The 25,350-nt window shown below is 40.9% G+C and overlaps 1 protein-coding gene across 3 annotated transcripts in view; it reads left to right on the top strand.

Moving 5' to 3' along the window:
- The window catches only part of asic1b (acid-sensing (proton-gated) ion channel 1b), a 145,004-nt gene extending 124,852 nt beyond the window's left edge, over positions 1-20,152 (top strand). For all 3 annotated transcript variants that reach the window (XM_041949140.1, XM_041949123.1, XM_041949132.1), the window contains 9 exons: positions 2,152-2,302; positions 6,015-6,142; positions 12,494-12,644; positions 13,590-13,646; positions 14,202-14,355; positions 17,364-17,455; positions 17,800-17,879; positions 18,808-18,909; positions 19,656-20,152. In XM_041949140.1, coding sequence (XP_041805074.1) covers positions 2,152-2,302; positions 6,015-6,142; positions 12,494-12,644; positions 13,590-13,646; positions 14,202-14,355; positions 17,364-17,455; positions 17,800-17,879; positions 18,808-18,909; positions 19,656-19,751 — 1,011 coding nt within the window. In that variant the 3' untranslated portion in view covers positions 19,752-20,152. The remainder of the gene's footprint in view (positions 1-2,151; positions 2,303-6,014; positions 6,143-12,493; positions 12,645-13,589; positions 13,647-14,201; positions 14,356-17,363; positions 17,456-17,799; positions 17,880-18,807; positions 18,910-19,655) is intronic.
- The last annotated feature ends 5,198 nt before the right edge of the window (positions 20,153-25,350 follow it).

Here is a 25,350-nt window from a genome sequence, read left to right as displayed (position 1 = left end):
GTATCCTGCTCAGGGGTAACTACACATAGGCGGGCGTTGCTTTTGACTCTTCAAAGGTCACATCTCATATTGTGTCCAAATATCAAAAGGCTTTTTATTACATTTCACCAATATCTGTCTTAAAAGCTCCTATATGACCGCACCTTGGGAAGGAAAGAATGGATCTCTCGTCCATTTTTTCTCACATTCTTCACTGAACAGGATTCACATTATGCTAACTTTTCCTTTGTGAGATGTGGCTGCAGTATTTTCGCCTCAGTGCATCTGGTGTTTGTGACATTTGCGTAATTTGTTATGAAGTGCTAATGTCTGACTCATAAGTCATCCATGTAATAAACTCCTCCTTCCCAAGGACTTCACGATACATTCAAATGAAATCTGGCCTCAACATTTTTAGCCATTCAGCAAAAAAACCCTTTTATTCAAACTGTCTGTGTTGTGATGTAGTTATTCGTACTGCTACCTTACAATTAATTATTATCTCTATTGTATGTACTGAGTGCAGAGTTTAGACAAAGACTGGTGGCCAGAAAGGAGGAGACTTATTTCAGATATTACCTTTCTGCTCCTTTTGTCATCTCTTCTCTACGAACGCCTCCTCCACTTCCTTTTGTCATTTCCTCATATGAATGTCAAAATGTTGAAGGTTAATAATAAGTTAATTGTGGGCTAGGATGTTTTGACTCAGGACTCGCAATCATGTGGCTTGACAACAAAGCAGAGGAACGTATCATTTTGGATCCTGGCCATGGCTTTCCATTTGCTAATGTCTGTGATTTGATTACATGTCCATTAGTTCGACTGGCAATCATGTCTTTGCCAATAGGTCACAGTTCCCTGCTGCGCTCTGTAGTCCAGCAGATGTCAAGCAGATGCTTCTATGCAGTATGTGCCCGATCAGAAAACAAAACACACTCCAGGCTCCACACTCTGAGGGCAGGCATTGTTAGGATTTAGGACGAGACTGCACCGTGTTGAATTCCAGGTTACAGCTGTAGGTTTGTGTCATACAGTGGAGATAAAAGTGGAACTGCAGCAGGCTGAGCTCACTTGATCTACCCTCCTTTTTTCAAGATGTTTTGAATCCAGTAGGGTGAGAAAAAGAGTGCACTCTGTGATCACTTGATGTTTGAACTATTCGTCAATTTTAAGCAAAAATTCCAAAAATTCATTGGTTCTGGCTTCTTAAAAGTAAATATTTACTGGTTTTGTTAGTTTTCCATTGTATAAATCAGAGTATTTTGTAATTCTGGGCTGTTCCACAGACAAAACAAGATATTTAGATATGTCAGCATGGGTTGATGGAGGGCGAACAAGACGTATGTGATGTATGTAAATAAGTGTTAGTTGCAGCCATAGATTTGATGATGTTTAGGCCTGCAACAAAACAATTTCATATTGGATTGATCTGCCAGCAATTTTCCTGATTCATTAATCATCATGTGGTCAAAAAAAAAGTCAATTTCCCTTTGCTGCGCGCCATCGTCTCTCTTATCCACACTTGTTACTCTCCTCTCTCTATCAAATCAAGGCAAAAATAATAATCTTTGAAACAGCTGCTGCCTAATTTTCCGTCAACTGATCCATCAATTAATCGCCTAATTGTTTCGCCTCTAATCATCTCTTATTTAAAAACAGAAATCATTACATTTTGTTAAGTCTTACCAGTCTGTGTCTGGAGAGAGACGAGAACTTCATTCACCTTTTGCAAGATTTACTTTGATGCCAGTCATTGCAGTCATTGTTGTTATGTGTGAGATTCCTCAGGCACAGGATATCCCACTCTGAAATGAAAGTTGTGTCATATTCACTCAAGCACATACTGTATCATGCAGCACCGAGAGGGGTGAGGGCTCAGTTTGTCAACAGCATTTCAACACAAAGACCTCTGCGGTCTGCAGCTGACAGCCTAACAAGAGCAGTCTACTGTAGGTGCTTTTCAGCTGCTTTTGAAACAATCCCCTCCTTTCCACTACCTTTATCTCCACTTCGCAAGCATTAAAAGCATACAGCTGCAAACTGAGATTTTACCTTTTGGCCAGAACTGAGATTTAGACTGCAATGCAGCCTAAGTGCTCCCAGTCTTTCCTGTAATCGCGTTGTGTCCCCAGATCACTAAAATCCCTGTATTTGTCTCTTTGTGTGTTTCAGATATTCACACGCTATGGGAAGTGCTACACCTTTAATTCGGGCCAAGATGGACGACCGCTCCTGGTAACGATGAAGGGTGGGATGGGCAACGGCCTGGAGCTGATGTTGGATATCCAGCAGGATGAATACTTGCCTGTATGGGGAGAAACTGGTGAGATTACCTGGAGGACACATTGCAGAAAACATCCTATTCCCAGTTCTGAAGTCCTCAGCTAAAATCACAAGACTGGCGTTTATGTTTGCCCTTAAGCGAGGAGTTGAGTTAAAAAGAGTTTTTTTAATCAACTGAACACCAGAGTAGCCAGTTAGTTTCAGTGCTGGTTCTCAAAAACATCTATCACAGGGATTCCCTTCTAGCTGTGTTGCATTCATTGCAAGCACTTTCAGTTTAATGATTGTAAAATCCTGGGTCCATTTAGTGTTGTGAACTTGTGCATACTTTAGACCAAATAAGTCAAAATGTGTTTTATCTGCAGCAAATGTCAGCGCAGGTATGCACCTGAAATATGAGATCCCCTGAACAGTTCTCACTGTACGCCTCCTCTTAACACACACTTATTTATGAGTGATGATCCTGCAAAATGCACCAGCTGCTCATTTGAAATGCGCCCACTGTGTCCAAGGAATGTTATTGACTAATCTGTATGGAGACGGATGGATATTGATCGACAAAATTTTATTTCATTGTAATATAATTGTATCACTTGTCAGTTAGGCTTCAAGTCCACATTAATCAAACAAGAGCAGAACCATTTGCTGGATATGAAATCAATGGACAGGCTTCCATTCAGGGCAGTTGAGTCTCCTCTGTGCTGCTGCAGGAGACCCTGAAAGTCTGATTTCAAATGCAGCTGCATATGTTGCTGTGCATTTCCATCAATATTTGATATTCACTGAGACATGAATGTAAAGAGACAGTTCAGTGGTGCACTGTGTTCGTGATCATGAAACAAAAAGCCGTGGTATGAGACTAATATTTAAATATGAAGCTGCATGTACTCAAAGCCTAAATGATTTAATGATATTAATATCTTATGCTCTTTATGTATGGTTGTTCAATGATTAAAGAGTTACACAGGAGGGAAGTGGTGGAAACATAAGGATGCAATAACTACAGTACAATACATCCACAGTCATATACTTTATTCACATGCTTTTCATTATTAGAATTATATTAACAGTATTTCATGATTATGTTATTGTCAGTCACTTTGCATACTGAACTTTACTGTCATCACAAAGTTTGTAGTTTTCAATGATTTTTGCTGGCAATGCTCAATATTACTTGTTAAAAGTCTGTCTCATATTGAAACTACTAAACAGGAGCAGGAATTAACAAAACAAGATACCGATGTCTTAAAGTCAGGAAACCACAGACTCCTTTGATATCAGACCTTGTTTTTCCAAAGACCTGAAGCTTTTGTCATTAATGCCATAATGATGCAGATTGACCATTTATTAGTCCTATTATAGCAGCATTTATTTCCTGTTTGTTTAATCTGGCTGAGTGCCCTGCAGTGCACGATGTGCCAGCTCAAACACCTGGGGTCTCATTTATCAAAGCATGCAAATTCTGAGTGTGTGCGTGGGAACTGTCTGTGAGAACAAGAAAATTGGTACTTATCAAATGCGTACATGCACAACTGCACACAATGAACAATGATGAGATTGGGCAATTCGTCGATCCTTTCGTGCACGTACAGGCTCACTTACATACAGAAACACCCCCAGAATGCCAAATATGGTCACCACTTCCCTCTGAAAGTTTGGGTAGATTAAATGTAGAGTTACTTGTTCTGGAAAAAAAGTAGCAAACAAGACAGAGATGGCCCTGCAAAGGACTTATGATACATATGCCTCATTTTAAGTGTCTTCCTGCGTTGTTATAGTGTTATTTCTGGTACATCGTGTTCTACATTGCTAACACAACCAACCCTACCATTTTGGGCACAAAAAGATGTTGTGCCTGTTGTTTATGTGACACTGCCATAAGTGGGTTATCCAAAGATAGGCATACAGTTCTGGGACAGGTGACTGACAGATGATTCACTTTACGTGAATTTGCTTTTAAATATTTTACTTTTTAGCAGTTTCTGCACAACAGAAAACATCCCTGGCTTAGTTAAAACAATTCAAGTCAACGGTACCAAAACATCATGAACAGATCCACTGGCGCTCAGTGATACAGCACTGGAGAAACCAGTGGGAATAGGGGTATTAAAGGCATAATTTTACTTTGAAAGAAGTTACCGTTTTCTAAATAAATACGAAAATGTTTTCAGGAACAATAGCTTACAATCTATGCATTACTATATGGTTGGCAGTAGAGACTGGGACTGTGTAGAAACACGTGTGCACATGGTTAAAGCACAAAACTGTGATTATGCACGGCTGATGAGGTCAGAAAGTGTCAGAGTAACACATGTCAACACCTACAGGCCATTTAAAGTTTTAACTTCACCTCACCTGCATGTCTTTGCAGTGTGGGAGCAAGCAGGAGCAGACGCAGGCAGGTCATGCAAACTCACAGAAACAACACTGCTGGGTGTGTCAAAGCCTTCATGCCACGAGACAACAGTGGGAACCACTGAGGTCCCGTCTTTGTCGAATAATATTGAGAGAGCTGGGCATGATGTGGAAGTTAAAAAAAGAAATCATAGAAAACATGAGTGGGCAGGTGTGATGATGTAGTTTTATCAAATGAGATTCCCTGCAGTCTAGCTGATAAGCTTAAACCCATGGCTACGCTGTGTGATTTTTCTTGAAATGCTCTTTGTAATTATTGCATACCAGAACTTATTTCACAACAAAGCACAGCCAATGAAATAACTGTGAGGCTGGTCCAAATATCATTATTCCAGTTGGATGACAGATGGCCATGACTTAAAGATGAAAGGAGCACACTTATGTATATGTGCTGCTCCAAGCCTCGAGCATTTGTCTTGGCAGAAATGGCTTTGTATCTAGTCTCACAAGGGCGGTGTGTAACAGTTAAAATCTGTTGCTCTTTGTCAAAGCTCTCTTACTGAATTCCAGCTGCATCCCTGAGCTCTTTAATTGAAAATAGTGAGAAAGCCTGGCACTTAGAAGACGATATCGAGTGACAAGCGGGGAGGAAAGGCGGCAGGAAACAGACATCCTACTTTATCCCAGAGCCAGCGCTCAAAGGAACTAAATCTCTTGAATCCAGCCTGCCATCACCACGATAAGCAGTACCAGGTCTCTGCAAATGTGATAGAAATATGTTTGCACAAGTACAAGTTTGAATCACCCTATCATTGTGATGTTTCCCCATTCTTGGTATCATAGAGGCCATCTCCTTCATTTATATATACAGCAGAGTGCTGTAGTAAAGGAAACTGTCAGCTGTATTGATTTTCCCCTTATCCTCATTATCATTTATTTATTAATTTATCCATTCACTTTCATTTCCCTGTGCAGTAAATAAGACTCCTGTGGGGCATGTCATCAGCCGCCCTGCTTAGGAGGTCCATCTTCTTTATCCTGTCGCTCCTCTTTCCAGCTTTTATTAACTCCTTAAAGATCACAGTGTGTTTGCCATCCCTGGAAGTCCATAGGTAAACCTAATGAATAAGCAATTACTTCCCAGGAAAGGCTCTTTCTAGTTCAAAGAAGACTGCAAGTTAATGATATTTTGTAATGTCTTGTGTGAATTTCCTTGTTTTTTACATTTGGTTTCAGGCTTGTTTTTCACTCACTGGCCGAAACATATTCCGCTGCTGCAAAGCCTTCTCTACATTTGATTTGTAACAATTGCTGCTTTGTGGATCATGCAGGCCAGTGTGTGCATACAAATCATCATCATCTCTGTTGTAAATGTCCTAACCTCTTCTTGTCAACAGACGAGACGTCGTTTGAAGCAGGGATCAAAGTTCAGATCCACACCCAGGACGAGCCGCCGTTCATAGACCAGCTGGGCTTTGGAGTGGCGCCGGGGTTTCAGACCTTCGTCTCCTGTCAGGAACAACGGGTACGTCTTGGGAATGATGACCAGAAAACCAAAAACCAGAAAATACAAAATTATATCTCAGCACATTGTATCAGAGAAAAATCTATAAGTTAATTTTGGCCTTTTCAAAATGATAGTATCTGTAAATCAAATAGTCTCTTCCACTGTCAGAAGGATGCAAACATAAAATGAGTCACTCCAGCTTTAATAACAATAATAATAACCTTGATTTGCAATGTTCTTTTCAAAATAGCACCACAAAGTGTTTCATAAAAACAAGCTCACAAAAAAACATCCATTAATATAGCAAAAATGAATGGTACAATAAAAGTAAAAGTTAAAAGTGACCAAGTTTAAAACAGTGACTTCATAGTAGAGATTTAAAGGAAGCCACTGAGGTAGCAAGACCAATTTCAACAAGAAGGATGTTTCAGAGTCTGGGGGCCTGGACAGAAAATACACAGTCTCCTTTAGTTGTAAGTCTGGAGCAGGAGGCTGCTAGCAGAGTTTTGTTCTAAGATCTGAGGTCAAGTGCAAGTACATGTGGCAACAAAAGCCCACAGATGTATGCTGAGGCACTGTGTGATTTAAAAGTAATGAGTGAAAGGTCAGAGAATGATAAAAATGATCAGATACTAGATTTAAAGGAGGAAGGAGCCATGTTATCTAATGTATCATTCAATTTTCATGTGCTAAATGAACCAAACAGGATTATTCACCAGCACACACAGACTGTTGTTGGGTTCCTGATTTTATGGATAGATAAAGTTGCATGTCATCGGCATAGAAACAAAAAGAAATTGTATTTTGTATTATTCAGACAAGCTTACTTATGGCTTTGAGTTCGGTCTTGGTCTGCCAACGGATTATGAGATCACCAACTGGATAATTTGAGTATTTTGTCTTTTATTTGGCAGTATATCTATAGGATTCAGTAAATTATTGCCTCACAGCAATGCTGCCCTTTTCAAGTGCACATTACTGATATTTACATATCAGTAATGTTCTAGTCGTCAAAGTGCAGGTCGTATATGAGTGTGAGTTAGCGTGGCTAGTAGTAATATTATGATTTTCCTATTTTGTTTTTCTTTCATTGTCCAGCTAGTTCCAGAAGTTCAAATCTGGTTGATGTTTGTCACAATCTGTATTACTGTTTGCAAGGACACTTGCAAACACCTCATCTAATGTGAACACACATCAACTCACACACTGGCTAACATCATCAATGATGTATACTGGGATCATTGGGAGTACGTCTGGGCTTTCGACCTCAGACATCCTGCACAGCCCAGGTGACTCTGTTCAGGGTTGATGAGGCCTTGGCCTGTGTCCCAGCAGCACTCACACTCTACTGCTCACTGCCCTTAATCCACCACCATCTGGAGGATCTCTCTGCTGCCTCTGAGGCACTCCTGATGGCTCTGGCCTTGTCTGCTCCCCATCACTCTGCAGCAGTCTCAGAGCTTCACTGAACTTTCACTGGCCAGTCAGTATCTCAATCATGTGAAATTTAAACAGTGAGCACAAGCTGTTCAGTCAGCGAGTTTATCAGAAACTCTCTCTCTGGGTTTAACATTGTCAAGCCAAATGAGACACATTTTGAATGTATTTAAAACCCCATTAAATTATATTCTTATATTGAATCCTATTACTCCCTGAAATCTGAAAGGGTGAGCATTGCTGAAGCCACTGAGAACTGAGAACTGTCCCCCAACTCTCTGCTACACAGATTTTAATATTCTGGTCCACACACAGGCTGCATGGTTGTCACAGAGGTCACAGAGTGAACTGAACACACAGTGGAGTTACTGTACACAAGCAGCAACATGGTGCTGACAACAAAACAAGTCATCATTTCAAAAGTGAGCATTAATTGAACACTGGACAGTTTTTACATGCGCTGGAATTACAAACACAGGACTATCCTGATAGTCAACTGGATCGTATAAAGGCAGGTTACTGAGGGGGATGGATTATTGATGACCATGGACAGGCACTAGGTACATTCACTCAGTTACTCAATTGCTTTATACCTCGTTTGCTGTATTTCAGAGGCAAATATTGTACTTTTCACTCCACTACATTTGTCTGACAGCTGTAGTTACTGGTTCCCCTTCAGGCTAAGATTTTACATAAAAAAGAAAATTGATAAGCTTATAAAACACAACGCACTGTTAAAGGCTAAACCAGTGGTCCCCAACATTTTTTGGCATGTGTAGTTTGTCATATTTAATACCTCTGTGAGTTGTTCCACCAAAAGTGATTACCTCTCTAAACTTTTCGAGGTCCAAACAGGTAAAATTATCCAATATTTCGCAAAAAAGCAAAGATGACGGAACAGTTTAATAAGTAATATAAGTTTGCGAAGTGGAACTTTGTTTTTAATTCTTTCTCACCCCATTAATCATCTCACAACCTCTGACATTTGTCTTGTGACTGTTTGGAAGGGGACAAAACCCGGACTGGGAACCACTGGAACTACTAAACAGTATATGAATTATTTAAAATTAGCTCCACCTCCAGCAGCTACAACAGTAAAATGCTATGTACACATTTAATGTTAATGAAATGTAATATTTATATGTAATAATACGCTATTTTTTCTGCAGAACTACTTGTTTTATTTTTTTATAGTATAACTACATTTTGCAACACATTTGTCAGTTCAGCAGTTCAAGGCTTTTGTTGGACTCCAAGAGTTGAAATGAGACATCCCACACGCTAAGCACTGCACTATCAGCTCTGTGCCGAATTTTGAAGGACAAATGCTATTCTGCTTTCACACAAAGGAAGTTAAAAACATAATTTTGGCTTGAATCAATCCTGCGTTTCTCAAAGAGGGTAAAAAGTCTGCCACAGACCCATCAATAACTTGACAAAGACAGTTACCTTTTTATTCTCTTTTAATATGATGGAGGTTGACAAGGCTGTTTTGTTAGCTGAAAATTGACCGCCGAGCCTTCAGTGTGAAATACAATTACCTGATATTTACCAATGGAACAGTGCAGCAGAGGGGACTGTTCATCATTGTGGGTCCCTTGGAGACCCGGGGCCCTTGTGCAGTTCTGACAGTTGCACACTTGGGGCCTTAATATTATAATAGGAACACAAACTTTCCCCAGTCGGCTTGTGGAAGTCCGTCTTGCTCTGTGAAACGAAGTGCATGTTAGTTATTCCGCTGAAGTGTGAATAATTCTGCGGATGTGATGGCGAGCATACAGCCAGACAAATCATATACTCTGGCCCATAATGTGCTACAGAACCATGCATAATGAATGGAGGGGAGAAAGGGATGGATTTGAGAGTGATCTCAGTCCTTCCACGTCCACCATACAAGCGAGTGTGTTCCAGTGTCGGCGGGCTGCAGCAGGATTTTGCATGCTGCCAATGTCGCGTCTGCAGGAAACTGTCCCTCTTTGTTTTTCTCTATATCTCACCAGCTCCCTTAGTTTTTTCCTCTCCAACAGTCATTACAATTCCTACAATTCCTCTCTTTTTAATATGATTCCCCTCACTCGCTCTCTCTGTTTATTTATTTATTTCTTTGGCTGGCAGGCTTCATTAATCTAATGCAGTTTCCTCACAGTCATTCACTCCCTGCTTCAGCAGTCCTATAGTGTAAAACTGTTGGGGTCTTTTCAGTCGGCCAAACTGTCACTCACCATGATCCCACAAAAGAAGAATCTGCAATTTCCCCCTACTTAACATGAATAGCAAAACCCTCAAAATGTTTCTTCTCCCAGCTTGCCTCCATCCTCCTCTTTTACTGTCCACGGAGTCTTGCTGACTCTGGCCTTTCCTTTTTTTCCGCCTCTTACCATTTTTGTTTGCTCTCTCTCACTCCGTTAACGAACAGGGAATTGAGGTCACAATCTTAACATGACGTCTATTCTTCTTCATGGTTGTTAAACAGCTAACAGCACCACGTACGTGTCCTGAAATCTCTCACGCCGCATTCGCTCTGGTCCACACTTGCATAATTAAGCTTTTGCAGAAGTTTAACCAATGGGAAGTAATGTTGCCACAAGGTGGTTTAGGATGGCTGAGTGGAGCTTTTGAAAATGCAGAAAATAGCCGAACTCTGAGTATAAAAGAGTCATTACCAATTCATGCAGCTCCGCCAGAAGGTCTAGCCCTCATGATTAGGTCAATAAATACACAAGCACCTATCACTGATTGACATTTTACCCAGCTCTAATGGTTTTTATGTTCTATTTGACTTTGTCGGATGTCCTTGATGTGAAAATAAGCAGAAGAACCGTTCCAGTCTCCAGATTAGATTTTCGCCAGAGCTGTCTGGGTTTCTTCAGTGTGCTGTACTGTATGCGTACGCGTGTGAATACTGTCCATGTTGAACATCGCCTTGGGTTATTGGTAACCAAATCCAGTGCACGACACACGTGGCTGCCTCTTGCACTCAGTAGAAATTGTGAAATGCAGGTCCCTAAATCATTATAGTGGCCTTTAATTTATTGCTGTGTGAGCACTCAGTGATGCACTGTTTGAACGGGTGAGATGGAAACACACAGCGGCTGTTTTACAGCTTCCTACTTCATTTAATGCATGAAAATTTTGCCCTTCTTTTTAAGGTAGCTGACATGTAACTAAATACTATATTATCCTGTATATTTTAATATGATGTGCGAATTGTAAAAATGCACAGTAACACAGTATAACATCACGATGTGACCTTAAGTGTAAACTATTGTAAGTATTGCGGCTGGTTTCAGAGTAATTATATATATAGTAGTTATATATATTCACGTCTGTCCTGCTGCACATGTCCCAATAGTTGTATAACTTGTTTACTCAATTATTTTCTGTCCAACCTTTCTATTATTTCATCTTTCTTTCTCCTGATGATGGAGGCCAGGGACTAGTGGTGTCTAGAGTTGTGACTCTCTCCGGTCATCAAGCAATATGCTCATGATTATCTTTATTTGTATTTAATTACTTTTCCTGAGCATTACAAATGTGCTGGTTGTCTGTCCTTGACTTTTATTCGTTTCGGCTGATGATTTATTCGTCGTCTGCTTATATGCTTGTTACATGGTCCTCTATATGCTTTATCCTGTGGTAGCATGTGTTGTGCTACAATTTGTAAAAGCTGGTTGGTTGGCTGGTTCAAAAGTCAAAGATTTTATTTCTCGCATGTAGGGCTGAAACCAATATTCACTGGTATCAGCTTCTCACATGTGAATATCTGCTGGTTTTATTTGTCTTCTTTACAGTTAACTGAGCGCTTCTGGGTTTTCTGCTCTTAATATGTCAGCTTTGGCCTTAGGAAAGTGTGATGGGCATTTTTCATTTTTTTCATTCATTTATTTCTATATTATTAGATTATAAACATAATTTAAAAAAGGTTAGTGGAAGAGGAACAATTATAATAAGAATAAAAAGAAGAACAATTAATTATTCATCTCTAAGCAAGGGGCAAGATTTTAGTATTGGAAGCGTTCTGGCTTCCATTTGTAGTCTGAGTAGTCATATTTGAGCAGGGTTCGGTTGTTTGCAAGTAAACAGTCTGTGTGGAGAGCAAAGAGGTGGGATGCATCGGCCAAAATGCACTCTCGTAACCCACTGGCTGTCATTTGACTATGACTTAGCTTTTTATTAGCTTATTTAAATGTCTATCTCTATTTATAGAGATTAGCCAAAATGTCATGTTTTTTGTCAAGTTTAAAAGTCAAGTTGCTAATGGGAGTGTCAACAGTGACTTGTGCATGGAAGAAGAAGTCTTGGCTCGAATATCCGTCATCTGTTATCCAGATATCTGCTGGCTACACCGGATGCCAAGAAGCATTGGCTGTTGCCCCCAGAGGCTAAATCATCATCAGACAATAGCCAGTGGGCTCTGAAATTGCTCTGTGTTGGACTTGTGGTTATTATAGATGTCTATATGTCTAGATTAAGTGCATATTTATAGCACAGGAGTGATAGAAAATGTGCATTTGTTGAGCAAAGCAGAAGGAACATGGCGCCACACTTTGTCCTGCAGCAAAGCTGTTTAGAGTGTAACTTACAACATCGCAGCTGAACTACACAGCTGATACTATTCAGTCCCTGCATGAAGAGTGGGCAGCACAATGAAAGCACAGGAGGAGAATGAGAAAAGACGAAGCGTAGGAGAGGAGCTCCCACAATAAGCACCACTACGCACATGTATTCATCATGGAGTAAGAACGAGGTTGATTTTCTGTGCCAAATTCAATAAATGTGCTACTCATATAGACAGAGTAAGTAGTTTATCACCATATTGACAAAAAGTACAAGGTGAAATGACTGCATTAACAGGGCACAGGAGAGGATGTTCGACAGACAGCTCGCTCTAAAACTAAAGTGGTTCTGCACTGTTGCTTCTCTCTCTCTCAGCTGACGTATCTGCCTCCACCGTGGGGGGACTGCAAGGCCACGCCGATGGACTCAGACTTCTTCAGCACTTACAGCATCACGGCCTGCCGGATCGACTGTGAGACACGTTACCTGGTGGAGAACTGCAACTGCAGGATGGTCCACATGCCTGGTAGGATACAAATACTATACATCTACATTAACTTATAAAGATGTAGATGCCGCAGCGTCTGTCGCTACGGTTAGAAGAGCTTCCACTTGAAATGTTGGTGACAAAAACAATCCTGAAGGAACAACTGCTTTTTGCCAATGACTGCAGAAAATCAGATACTTTCACACTCCACTGAATCGGAAAACTCAACTATCTTCACTCTGTGTTTGTGCAGTGATTACAGCTGGCATTCGCTGTCTACTTCCTGCATTTAATCACCGCATGGCATCTCAGACGGCAAATTGAAAAGGAGTTTGGCGCATAGGAAACATTTGAATTTGGCCTCCGTTAACCCGCACTCACCTGTACAATAATTGTTCGTGTCTCTCTCGTCAATAAGGGTCACTTTCAGCTCTGTGTTTGCATATTGAGAGCCAAGCCAATCTGTCTGTGTGATAATCAGGATTAGCTGCTATCTTATAGTGATTGTGCAGCTGATTAATGGGAGTCTACAAAGAACTCCCCAGTTAAAATCCTCTGCCCTGTGGATTGCACTCCGCTGCTATTCATCTCTCCTATCTCCTTGTCATTAGAGTGATTTTTTAAGAGTATGAACCAAATGCGGTGAATTATTGCAGCTGGGAAATGATTTCCTCCACGTCTCGGACATGTCTCCTGAGAGAGGGAGAGGGCTGGCCCAACTGCCAGCCGGAGAAAGATGGAGAGGGTGGTGGAGACAACGGTGACAGAGACTGAAAGTGTTGATGAGAGCCAGCAACAGCACAGAAGTTAATGAAAACAATTACAAGACGAGATCAAATTTGCGATAGTGTTAAGGACGCCAATGACGGTCCAAGGCAAAATTAATTATAAGCCTAGATCTCGTCATCCTTTGTGCCTTTTTGAAACCGTCTCCCTGTTTTTTGTTCAGACTGAGAACATTGTGATTCTTCTGTCTGTCCTTAGGAGATGCCCCATACTGCACCCCGGAGCAGTACAAGGAGTGTGCAGATCCTGCCTTGGGTAAGGAGATAACCCAGCATGCTGCGTGTGTGTATGTATGTGTGTGTGTGTGTGTGTATGCACTGTTCAATGTGTATATCCCACTGTTCAGAGCCTGATCCAAGCTGATAACAGATAATAGTGTTCCTTCAGCCTGATGGTAGCCATTCTCACGTAGTAAACCTCAGGCCCGGCGCTCTGCTTGTCACACTCTCCTGTCTCTCCATCAACTGATACCTCTCGGGCCTTTCATGTCTGTCGGCTTGTTTTTTTATTGACTTGCAATAACTCGCTCTTTCGCGACACAGACTCACGTGTTGGCCTCCGGCCGCTGCCTCCTCTCTCACTCCGTCGCCGTATGTCTTATATCTTTTGTGTTTCTTATAAGGGTCTCTGGGGTGTCTCCTTGCGGCTTCTGCTCGCAAGCTTTCTTTTTACGCCTTTCACTCTGCTGGCATTTTGTTTGTCATGCCGGGGTGACGATGCATCTATCTCTTCCCTTGCTTTCTCTCTTTGAATTACTCTATCTTCCTTTTCTCTCTCTCTCTCTCTCTTTCCATCCACTTTATTCCTCAGACTTTCTTGTCGAGAGAGACAATGACTACTGTGTGTGCGAGACGCCATGCAACTTGACACGCTACGGTAAAGAGATGTCCTTCGTCAAGATACCCAGCAAAGCATCAGCGAAGTACCTTGCCAAGAAATTCAACAAAACAGAGCAGTACATAGCGTAAGTCACATTCCTGTGTCTTATTTATCCAAGGATGAACATGGATTTTTCAGCAGTGCTTCACTCTTTATTCAGCTTTACACTGTTCAGCGTAGCCCGTCTTGTACCGCTGGCTGCTAAGCCGGCACACATAAAGCAGATGAAAATTATACTTGTCGATGTCATTCAGCTGTCGTTTAAGTGCATTGCAGGACTTGTGATTAAAGAACCGCTCCAGACGTGTTTTAAGAAAAAAAAAAATCTCTGCTTTGAATAATAGCTTGTGCCTTGTTAAATATTCCTATAAAAGCATAGCTAGGCCCTCTTCTTCAATTAAAAATCCAGAATCTATAAATATGCAAATATTTTTAGTTTCATTCAAAGAAAAGTCCATTGTCAGTGTGCGTGACCTGGAGGTTTCCAGTTTTCACATCGCAGCTGGGATGTGACGGCAACTGGCTATTGTGAAGACACAATAAGCAAAACACAGTGGGTGTGTGTGAGTGGAGGGTGACTTTAAGTGTTCACCTTTTCTGGGTCTGGGGATAATTCAGCCTTTCAGTTATTATTGATCAGCTTTCTGTGGATTCATATTGTGATAACTGTCATGTTAAATTTTTACAAATTTTGTTGTCCAACAAAAATTGCCATTAACTTACCAAATTAGTGACTGAAGTTTTAGTTTTACAAGGAGTTTTTACTTCAACCCCTCCAAAAAAGCTGTTTTCAATTGAGTATATGTCTAAAAGGATTAGCAAATAATCACATTCTGCTTTATGTATGTTTTACACAGTGTGCCAGCTTTTGTAACGTCATAATTTTTAACATCAGTGTCATTATCTTACGCTTGATTTTTAATACATTTGCCATATTGTGATCAGTAGCGGAAAAAATATTCCTAATTAACAACGCTCACATGATGATCTCAGCCATATATCCCACAGGCCTCCTCCTAGAGAGAGGAATTAATTTGCTTCTTCCAGCTTTAGTTGTTAGTTGAATACAGAGAAACATTGAACAAATGCAGGTTTCTCCCAAAAGTTGCACACAAAATGCGACGTGTTGTGGCTCCGTCGTATTGTGGGCTCGTGCTGAACTGAACCGCCTTGCAGCCCTGACAAGTCCCAAACGTAGCTTGCGGTCTTGATTGTGAGGGACACGATTGGATTGGAATTACCATTGTTTTAAGTCGATCAAACCACAGGCACACAATAAACTCTGTTAAAGCTGAAATCTCTTGATACAAGGCTGTAACAAGTTCATCTGGATTTTTTAATTGACGATAGAATACAATAAGGAGCTTCCAGTCAGAGCCTAACTTGATTTATCAGCCAATAGTAAGTGTTTCTTTTGCCAAAACTTCTGAATAGCTCAAAAGTAGTTCAAGGAAATAGGGAGAGAGGGCAATAATAGTTGAATCTTTTATCTATCATTCCCAGCGGAGCTGTTGAGGATAAGATAATTACACCATATGTAGTCAGAGTGCTGCAAAAACCTTTCACTTCTCACTTCAGAAATCCTTTTTTAATTCCCTGTAGATAGACATGAGCCCATCCAGTTCATTTTGTCACCAACCACACTTCTAAGCAGCCTGAGCATTAGCTGGGAGTGCTCTGGTATCTGGGCTGCACAGGGTTGACTGCTGCGAAACTGAAGTCTGTGACAGTGGTCTGTCTTTCTACTGGAAACCACACACACACACACACACCTCTGTGTGAGAGTCACAGCCTGGCCAGCTGTTTGACAGCAGCTCTGATCGGATGCACTGCAGGTTACTCACTAAGCAATGAAAACACCTGACAGCAAGGAAGCACAATTCAAGCTGCAGGCTGACACCTCACACCGGTGGGCCCGCAAATCAGGGCGGAACACCCCGACATGTCAGTAATAACAAGATAAAAACCACCTAGATCAGTGATTCCAAACCAGGGATACTCGTACGCCAGGGGGGTAACTACTCCTGCCGCTGCAGCTGGGTACATGGAAAGATTGTAGAGGAGCTCAACTGAAGAAAAAATAACTTGATTTAAAAAAATATATCCACATATTGAGTTGGCTTCAACACCTGAACGACGTATTGATTTTTTTGTTATTCATATAGATAGCCAAATATGAATGAAAAAACAGTTCAAACTGTTATCTTAAACTAATGGATAAATGATCCAGTTAGCTAAACATAATAGAGAATCCTGCTATGATAAAAGCAAATGTGTGTTGTGAAAAAGGTGGGGGGGCGCCAGAGCACATCTGACAGGACTGCGTTTGTAGATCTGACAAAAAAGGTTTGGAACCACCAACCGAGATTGACTCACCAGGCGAGGAATTAAGTGCATGATGATTGTTCTTTGAGGTGTTTAAAAGGCACATTTTATGTACTTTTAATAAAGTTAGTGCAGTCAAACTGCAGGAGTTGGAAGATTACCTCCCACAATTTACATGAAACGAGCAGATGCTGGTGTTCATTTTTCTCCATCTCTACAATATCAGATGTAATCTCCATTGAGTCGTTCCAGCTCTGCCCTCGGCTTTACCAGCGTTCCTTTTAAGACTGACAGGTCATCGCTTGTCTTGACTTAAATTCAAGTAATGAAACAGTGCTTCGTAGAACAAAAAACTACAAAGTCAAATTACAGTTTTGATCTGAACTCCAGTGGGGTCTGAAGTCTGACTCGTCCCACAGGGAGGATATTCAGGAATCAAAATAATAGCCTGCCTTGCCCTGGGCCTTTAAGCTAATTCCCGTTCTTTTTCTTTCCGCTGTAGTCATGAGTTTTAGACATTAACACAGAATGAAATCAAACAGCTGTCATCACTTCCCTTGTTTTCCTACAATGACCAAAGCCACCTAAGGGAAATTAGTAAGTGACGGTAGGTTATTTACTCAGCTTGATGCATCTGCTCTGTTATCTGCAGGAAGTGGCGGGCTCACCAGTCATCTTACCGCCTGAGGACACTCTGATAAATATATATATAAACTGAGACACTGGAATATGTGACTTAAGACTGCGTGCTTCTCTTTCTGTTTACAGTGATAACATTCTGGTTCTGGATATCTACTTTGAGGCACTGAACTACGAAACCATTGAACAAAAGAAAGCCTACGAGTTGGCAGGCCTTCTGGGTAAGGAAATGGCTGTCAAGTGTTTTCCTGGGAGTAGATAATACGCAGTATGCAACATGACAGATGCTTTTTATCCAAAGTGACAGTAACGCAAGTGCTTGCATTTTTATAATAGGTGTTCTGGTCCCAGAAGACACAAAACTGTCTCTTTAATCTTTTGCGGCTTTTCAACTGCAGTGCTGCAGACATCTATGTTTTCTGTTACATTTGTCACCTTTCAGACCTTAATAAAGATTAAAAAGTATGTTTGAAACCTGATCTCTGCTCATGTGAACTCATAGAGACGACGTCCCTCTCTGTTTTGTGTCGAGGTGCAATTCGTGCTCTCTTATTTGTCTTTCCAGGTGATATTGGAGGTCAGATGGGTCTCTTCATTGGGGCCAGCATCCTCACTATTCTCGAACTCTTCGACTATCTATATGAGGTAAAACCTGTCATGTCATCATTGGGAGGCTCTCACTTAATAACCCTGATTGTTTACCTGTGGAATCTTCCAAACAGGTGTTTTTTAGCAACTTTCCCAGTCTTTTGTTGCTCCTGTCCCAACTTGTTTTAAACGTGTTGCTGCCATCAAATTCAGAATAAGCACATATTTACAAAAATCAATGAACTTGATGAGGTCAAACTTATATATTGCTTGAATATATTGTCTTTGTACTGTTTTCAATTGAGTATATGTCAGAAAGGATTAGCAAGTTGTCACATTCTGTTGTATTTATGTTTTACACAGCGTCCCACCTTTTTTTGGATCGGGGTTGTAGATGAAACACTGCAATTTATTGCTCATGCAGATGTATACTGCTCCAGTATTATGGAATTACTTGATCACTAAATGGAGTTTTTCACACAATGTACCCAGCCGCACAAGGACATGTTTCAGCGAGCATAACGAACGCTCTGTCCCTCACAACCCTGCAGCCCATCTCTGTGAGACGCACACACATCTCAGCAGCAGCGACGCCGAATACATTAACATTTTGGATGTATTATGTTTTAGATTAGTCAGGATGTCTCTGTCCGTTCTCATTAGAGTAACTGTGTGTCGCCTGCTTCCTCCATTCCTTCCCCTCTACCAGAAAACGCACAGTGACTTTTTGTGTGTCTGTTAGTCCTTGATTATAGATGTGAGCGTGAGAGGCGGATCGAGCGAAAAGCAGCACCTGCTCCACTGCAGGATCAATGGGGGAACCATATTTATAGATACATAAAGTCAATCTCATTTGAATTCTAGTTTGCCAGATCCTCAAAGTCCAGAGCGTGCAGGGAAAAAAAAGGAAGAAGAGAGCTTTGTTTCCAGAATGCTGTGTTCTGATCCCAAAAGGTCAGTAATGGGCGTCCTCGTCTACTTTCAGGTGATCAAGTACAAGCTGTGCCGATGCGTGAAGAAGAAACACAAAAGCCGCAACAACAATGACCGGGGAGCTGTGCTGAGCCTGGATGATGTGAAACGCCATGTCAGTAGGCTACTGCTAAGTACTTTCATTGTGTCAGGCTGCATTGCTTTGACAGGGGACACACTCTCTTCCCTGTCTTCACTGTCTCAACAGCAGCACATTGAAGGAGGATGAAACGGCAGCTGTGAGGAAGAGTGAACAATAGAGTGAAGAGATAAAGATGAAGGAAGCCGGGGAGGGGAAGACTTGAGAAAGGGATTGAAAAAGAGTGATTGGGATGAGAGAGAGAGAGAAAATTGAGTGAGAGAGAAGTGGGAGAGCGGAAAGTGGCCTGAATTTAATCAAAGCTGGTGGACAGCACCAGCAGGGCCAGGCCAGGATTAGAGCTTTGGAAGGTGTGACAGCTCACTTATTTCCAAGTGTAAATGAAGCCAGTTTACTTTAATTGTAAGTCTGTGCCCAGGCAGAGAAAAGGGGAAAGATGCTCCTCCTCTGATCTGCTCTCCTGACTTGCTTTGGTAGTCTTTCCATCACCTTTTTTTCAACTTCACAGTATTTCTTATGAAACTATTTCCTCTCGCCTCCCGGCCCAGCTCGTTGCTCATGTCATGTTTTTTCCGAGGTTTTCTCACATATTTTTTTATTTTCGTTTTTATTCTGGCTGTGATGCCTCTCTCTCTGCTTGTTTACCTTCTTTCTATCTCAGTACTTCCTCTCCTGCTGATCACTCCTTCCACTGTGTTTGTCCTCCTCTGCGTTACCTCACCTGCCTTTTTGCTTTGTCGCCTTCTTTCTCTGTCTCTCAGGCTCCTTGTGAGAACCTGCGTACACCATCAACATATCCTGGCAACATGCTACCTCATCACCCGGGCCAGGCCAACTTTGAAGACTTCACTTGCTGAGCAGACCCGGGTGAAGCATCAAAGTGCGTGTTATGCAACCAAAGCCAACCATACAACAGAAACTATCCAACGCGGGGAGTGTGAGGAACTGATACGAAGTCTAACAGAGGCACTTTTTACGTAGAAACGGAGTAAAGCAGACAAATCAAATACAACAAATGCGGTGAAAGAACTTCCCCCCCGAGGCAAAGCGGAGCGGAAATCCCAAATATAAAAAAATATCTGATAATTTTCTGGAGAACATTTCATGCAGCACTCTAAACTCTTCTATCTCTGTGTTTTCCTCTGGAATACTGCCGCAAAGGATGCTCATGGAGAAACCTTGCCAACATGGACCTCTCTTTCAAAAGACAAAAAAAAAAAAGTAAAAATAAACAAGGGAAAATGTACAGTTATCTCACCATAGACAGCCGGTCAGAAAAAGAGCCCCCATGCCTTTATATAACACAGCAACACACGATGGTTTCACACTACGCTGGCCTGCCAGTGGGACAAATACTCATCCTGCTTACTTCACTGTACATGTAGCAACATCTGTAAGTGTTGCAGCGCTCCATAAAACAACAGTTGGACTCTGTGTCGCTTGTATGAGAATGTATCTGTGTAGTCGCCGGTGCGGGGAAGCTTTTCGAGGGCTTGTGGTGGCATTGGTAGAGGTCTACCATTTGAAATGTACTGGTGATGATTTCAGGTCTCATCATGTAAATGCATGCTTGTATTCGTCCAGTGCATGTTTTTCATTTCATTTCTGTTTTTAGTTTTTTTTATATATATATAAGTACATATATATATATAAATATTATAATTACCAAGTTTGCCTCAATGATATACAGGAAAAGGAAGATGATACATCCCATATGTTTCTGTTTATGTGTGTAGCTATGCAGCGTGTGTCAGTGTGCGTGTGTGGGTGTGTGTGTGTGGTGCCAACATCAGTACCCAAGCAGGCGTTTGTTGATCATGCAAGTGGATGAGCTGCACCTAATTTCATTTCTCGTCCATTCGTTTTTCATTTTCACGTGTGCCCGATAAGTCGAGGAGTCTTCATTCAACTTCATTTACTCTTATCTCGACTCCGGGATGAGGAGAGGTGATTTTTTTTTTCTTCTTCTTCTTTTTTTCCAGGAGAATTGATTTCTGAAATCCTTGGAGTTTTGTGGGGCTGTTAATTCTTTCTGTATCTGTGTTCTAGTTGCAAAAGTCTTATCAAAGCACAATACCGCCAGTATGTAGAGGTGATGTAAAAGACAACGTACTACAGTATTCTTCTTGATATATTGTCATATTAATATCGTGTTGATCCGACTGTTTTTCAGTTGTTTGTTTTTTCCCTTTCACATAAAACAAACTCGATATTGCCTGATAATCCTCTCTCCATCTTCCAGGAAATAGGCTGGTCTATTTAGTTATCAAAGCATAAATAAAATGTAAATATCATTTTGGAAATGGTTATTCTTCTGAGGTTTTATTCTTCGGTGAAGTTCCTCTCTGAAGCCTTTATTTGTCTGTTGGTTGAGTAGGTAAACAGAGGCAAAGCAATGTATTTTTTCAACTCCAGATACTGTGCAAATGTTCATTTTTAATCATGGGTAGCTCTCAGAATATCTTATCTGATCATTCTGCACGTCATCCAAGGCGTTCTTGCTATCTCTTTTCCCCCTAATCAACATGTTATCTTGTGTTTCGCTTCATACGATATTTTGTTGGAACGGGATCAGCATTAAGCACAGGGTTTGCAGGCAGGAGTCTGGGATTAAAATAGATATTACTTATCTACTTCAACCATTCATTTGTGCTGCAGTTTAACAGCTGCAAGACACAACATTGTTGGGGTTTTTTTTTTTGGAGCTTTGCACTCTTGAAATGTAATTACAGTTTCAGCTGCTGTTTGACAAAAGGATGGATGAGAAATATCCTGCACAGCCAATACAAGTTTTATCAAGATTGTCAGTCAGCCAGCAGCCGCACATTAACGGCCGCTTCTCTCGTATTCTACTGTACATCTGGTGCTGGCAACTGCCACACTTATATGAGAAAAGCGGCTCGGTGATGCATGACTCTGTGAATATTGGAGCCCAGTTATATGCCCTTAAACATGGTCTGCCTTGAAATCATCTGCTCAGTCGGCTGCACATCAGTCCACTGCTCGCAGACAGTCAGGGTTATTCTAGGACGAGAAGTTAACTTTTGCCTCATCATTTTTTGATGATTTCTTTTAGTGGGAAACCAAACATCAACATTGTTCATCAAATGTGAAGCGTTCATTTTTTATTTTTCAGAGGAGAGCCCTCAGCTGGTAACCGCACATTAATATACAAGTGTTAAAGCTCCGGGGAGCTGGCTCCAACATCTGATGAAGATTTCTCTTGTTTTGAATGACACATGATTTTGCCCCCTGATGGTTTTATTATTTTCTGTTGTACCTGCCAAGAAGACAAATTAATCAAGAAATAAAAGATGATGCTGTTCATTTCCTGTTTGCATTTGTGTCTTTGCCTGAGCGACAGTCTGCGCCTCAGAAGATTGCAGGGGAGGGTCAGAATACAGGAGAGCTGCCTGCCACTGGCAGAAATCTTGCAGAAGATGCTTTCTGCATCCTGAAAAGGCTCCAGGGTAAAGCAGGTGGGGGTGTGTGGTAGCTGGCGGGAGTTCAGATAACCTGAAAGGCGGGTGGTCTTAATTGTTCACTTTCACGCGTTGTAAGCAGATCCAGAAATCTTTCTTCCCCGGATGAGGTTAAATCATTATATACCCTCATTCAGCTCCCTGATCAAAAGATCAGAGATGACTTCTCCCTCCTCGCTTTCACCTTGTTGGTTGACACGCAGCCAATCTGTGGATAAAAAAAAGAGAGAGATGCTCCTGTAATGGAATCCAATCCAAACTGCCTGCCCTTCTTAAACGGCTCCAACACCCTCAGATAATCTCCCCAGGCAGCTGGATGTGATTTAAACGGGCCTGTTTTCAAGCAGAGAAATTCTAAGGTTTGTTGTTATATTTTAATGAGGCTTGTTGTGCGCATGTTTGCACCCACATCTGTCGGTTTAATCATGCCTTCTGCTGCCACTGAGCATGCACTCACCATCAAGATCTTTCTATATCAGAGTTAATTATCTCCTAATCCTATTATCACGTCTTACCATCTCCACCAACAAGAGATTACGCTCTTGTTTAACAATCTCTTAATGTGGCGCACAGTGTTTTGTCATTTACACACTAAAAATCACTGACACAACACAAAAATGAGTTAACCCAGCACCAAAGAGTTGTTTTTAACTGACGTTAGAGGGATTTTTTAAAATATCACTGTTGGGTTACTTACCTGGATTTTATATTTAGCAGAAATATGGTTATGTCAGACAAAACAAGCTGATGATTTACCTTAAAACTGTTATGTAATGATGTAACATTCAAATTAGCTCTACCCTTAAACTCTGCAACATTTAAGAATCAATAACTATAATCCATAACACAATGTATATTTTTTCCAAAATGGGCCAGTCTGCATGATGGTTACTTTGATTCTTGGTACATTCCGTATATATATATGTTAATATTTGCTATTGATATTGATCTGAATACTTCTTCCACCACTGCACCATCACAACATTCATATATATATATATATATATATATGTAAAAAAAAATCACTGATGTAACACTGGGTCAAAACAACACTTTGCCTTGAGAGATTTCCTACCCATGGAAACTGGGCAAAGTTAACCCATATATTGACCTGGTTTTGATCCAGTGATTTTCAGTATGTGGGACTTCATACTGCTGGATCCATACTGTACAGACATGCAAAGCAGAACTGATGCTCCAGCTTGTCTCTCTGCTCTCCCTCCTGCCAGCACGTCAGATGAGTCACGTTTCTGGTATAAATTTATCCTGTCAGATCTCTCAGTGCAATTAGGATGCTCAGCCGTTTGTCATAGATAAGGCAGCGGCCCGGTTCCTCTGGGCTCCACTTTACATTCTGCTCGTTAAGAGGATTAATAATTACAGCACAGTCAAGTTTCTCAGCACTGAGAGACGCTGTATTAGATTTCAGACTTGGGTCCGCCTGGTTTGTCCTTTAATTTGTTCAAAGTATGAACCCTTATTCATTTGTTTCATACCCAGGCTGTCAGGAGGCCTGGAGAGGATAAACCTAATCAAATGGCATCTTACACACACAGGACGCAAAATCCTCTCAAGCACAATGCAGCAAATCACTCTTTTTTTCCTCTCTCATGAATGAGGATTGTGCTTCAACTTGTTCCAAAAAACCATAATGTATGCCCCCTCCTCCCTTGTATGCAATCACACAAGCACAGATCAAACAGAAACAGGCTATGCAAACAGATGGGATGCCGTGTTTTGTAGTGTTGTAGCTCCATACTAATTGGGGGGAAGTGTAATGACATCAAAGTTTGGAAACAAGAAAGTGTTTGATTCTGTGGCTGACTTACAGGACCCCATGAGCGGCTCTTGACATGTTGTTTACTTGTTAATACAAAAGCAACTTCAGAGCTTCAACATCCTCTCTGAGTCTATCGCCGGATGAAACACAATAACGATGATGTGCATTCAAAGAAAGTCACGTAAAACTGTTTGTGTTCAGTACGGAAGTGCTGCTGATCTGATTTAGATGAGCTAATAAACACAAAGGGAGCTAATTTACTAATTCATTAACCCCTATTGTGATGAAAAAACATGTCCGTGATTTTTGTGATGACTCCCAGTGAGAGTTGAAATTCAATAGGAAGAAATATGACTTAGCGTTCAAGTCAGCCATTATGAAACCGAAAATTTAATAAAAGCTTCAAATGTCCAAAGCATAGTGTTTTTCGGTCGTGTGTTTGTTCAGTACTTTTCAGCATTAAATTAAAGAAAGTTACTGTAATGCTTTTACCTTTTTGTTTCTATGATTTATGTCCCTGAATTGCTAAGATTGCACAGGTTAAAATTTCATTATAACCCACATATGTCCAATATGAGGTGCATAATTCTTCTACAGTGTTCTGTGAGACTCCAGATACCGTTTGGTTTGTGTTTGGAACACGGTTTGCAGAGTCTGGCAGACATGTGGGCTGAGTGACTGTACAAACACAAGGAAGTTAACCTTCTTGGTGCTCCACTGACAGACCTGGACAGGGTTGTTTGATGAACATCCAGAAATCAATTTTTGTGCAGACAGTAAAAAGATTGGTTTACATTTATGATATGACCGATTTTGTTCAGTTATATTATAATAGTAAACAAATTTTGCTGCTGTCATTTATATGTGTATGACATCATTTGACATTAGATTTTGGTATTTTTTAAGGAATTTGTGATTATGTGTTTAGATATTTAATTTTGTGACCTGTTTTACTTTAACTAAACTACGAGAGATCATTCTTCAGTGATTACTGATATGCATATTTTTTGTCATGTTTGACCTACAGTGTCTGAATTTGTGTGGTGTTAAACTAACTGACTTCAAAAACATGCATCAAGTGAGATCAAAGATTTGAGTATCTTTAAATAAAGTGCATATAGAAGAGTACAAACTGTAATACTGTATACATTAGAAGCATGCTTATGCATATTTCTAAAGAAGTAGTAAAAACTA

Source organism: Chelmon rostratus, chromosome 2, assembly GCF_017976325.1.
Source record: "Chelmon rostratus isolate fCheRos1 chromosome 2, fCheRos1.pri, whole genome shotgun sequence".
NCBI lineage: Eukaryota > Metazoa > Chordata > Actinopteri > Chaetodontiformes > Chaetodontidae > Chelmon > Chelmon rostratus.
The sequence above is the reverse complement of the archived record's forward strand: the minus strand, read 5'-3'. Positions and strand labels throughout refer to the sequence as shown.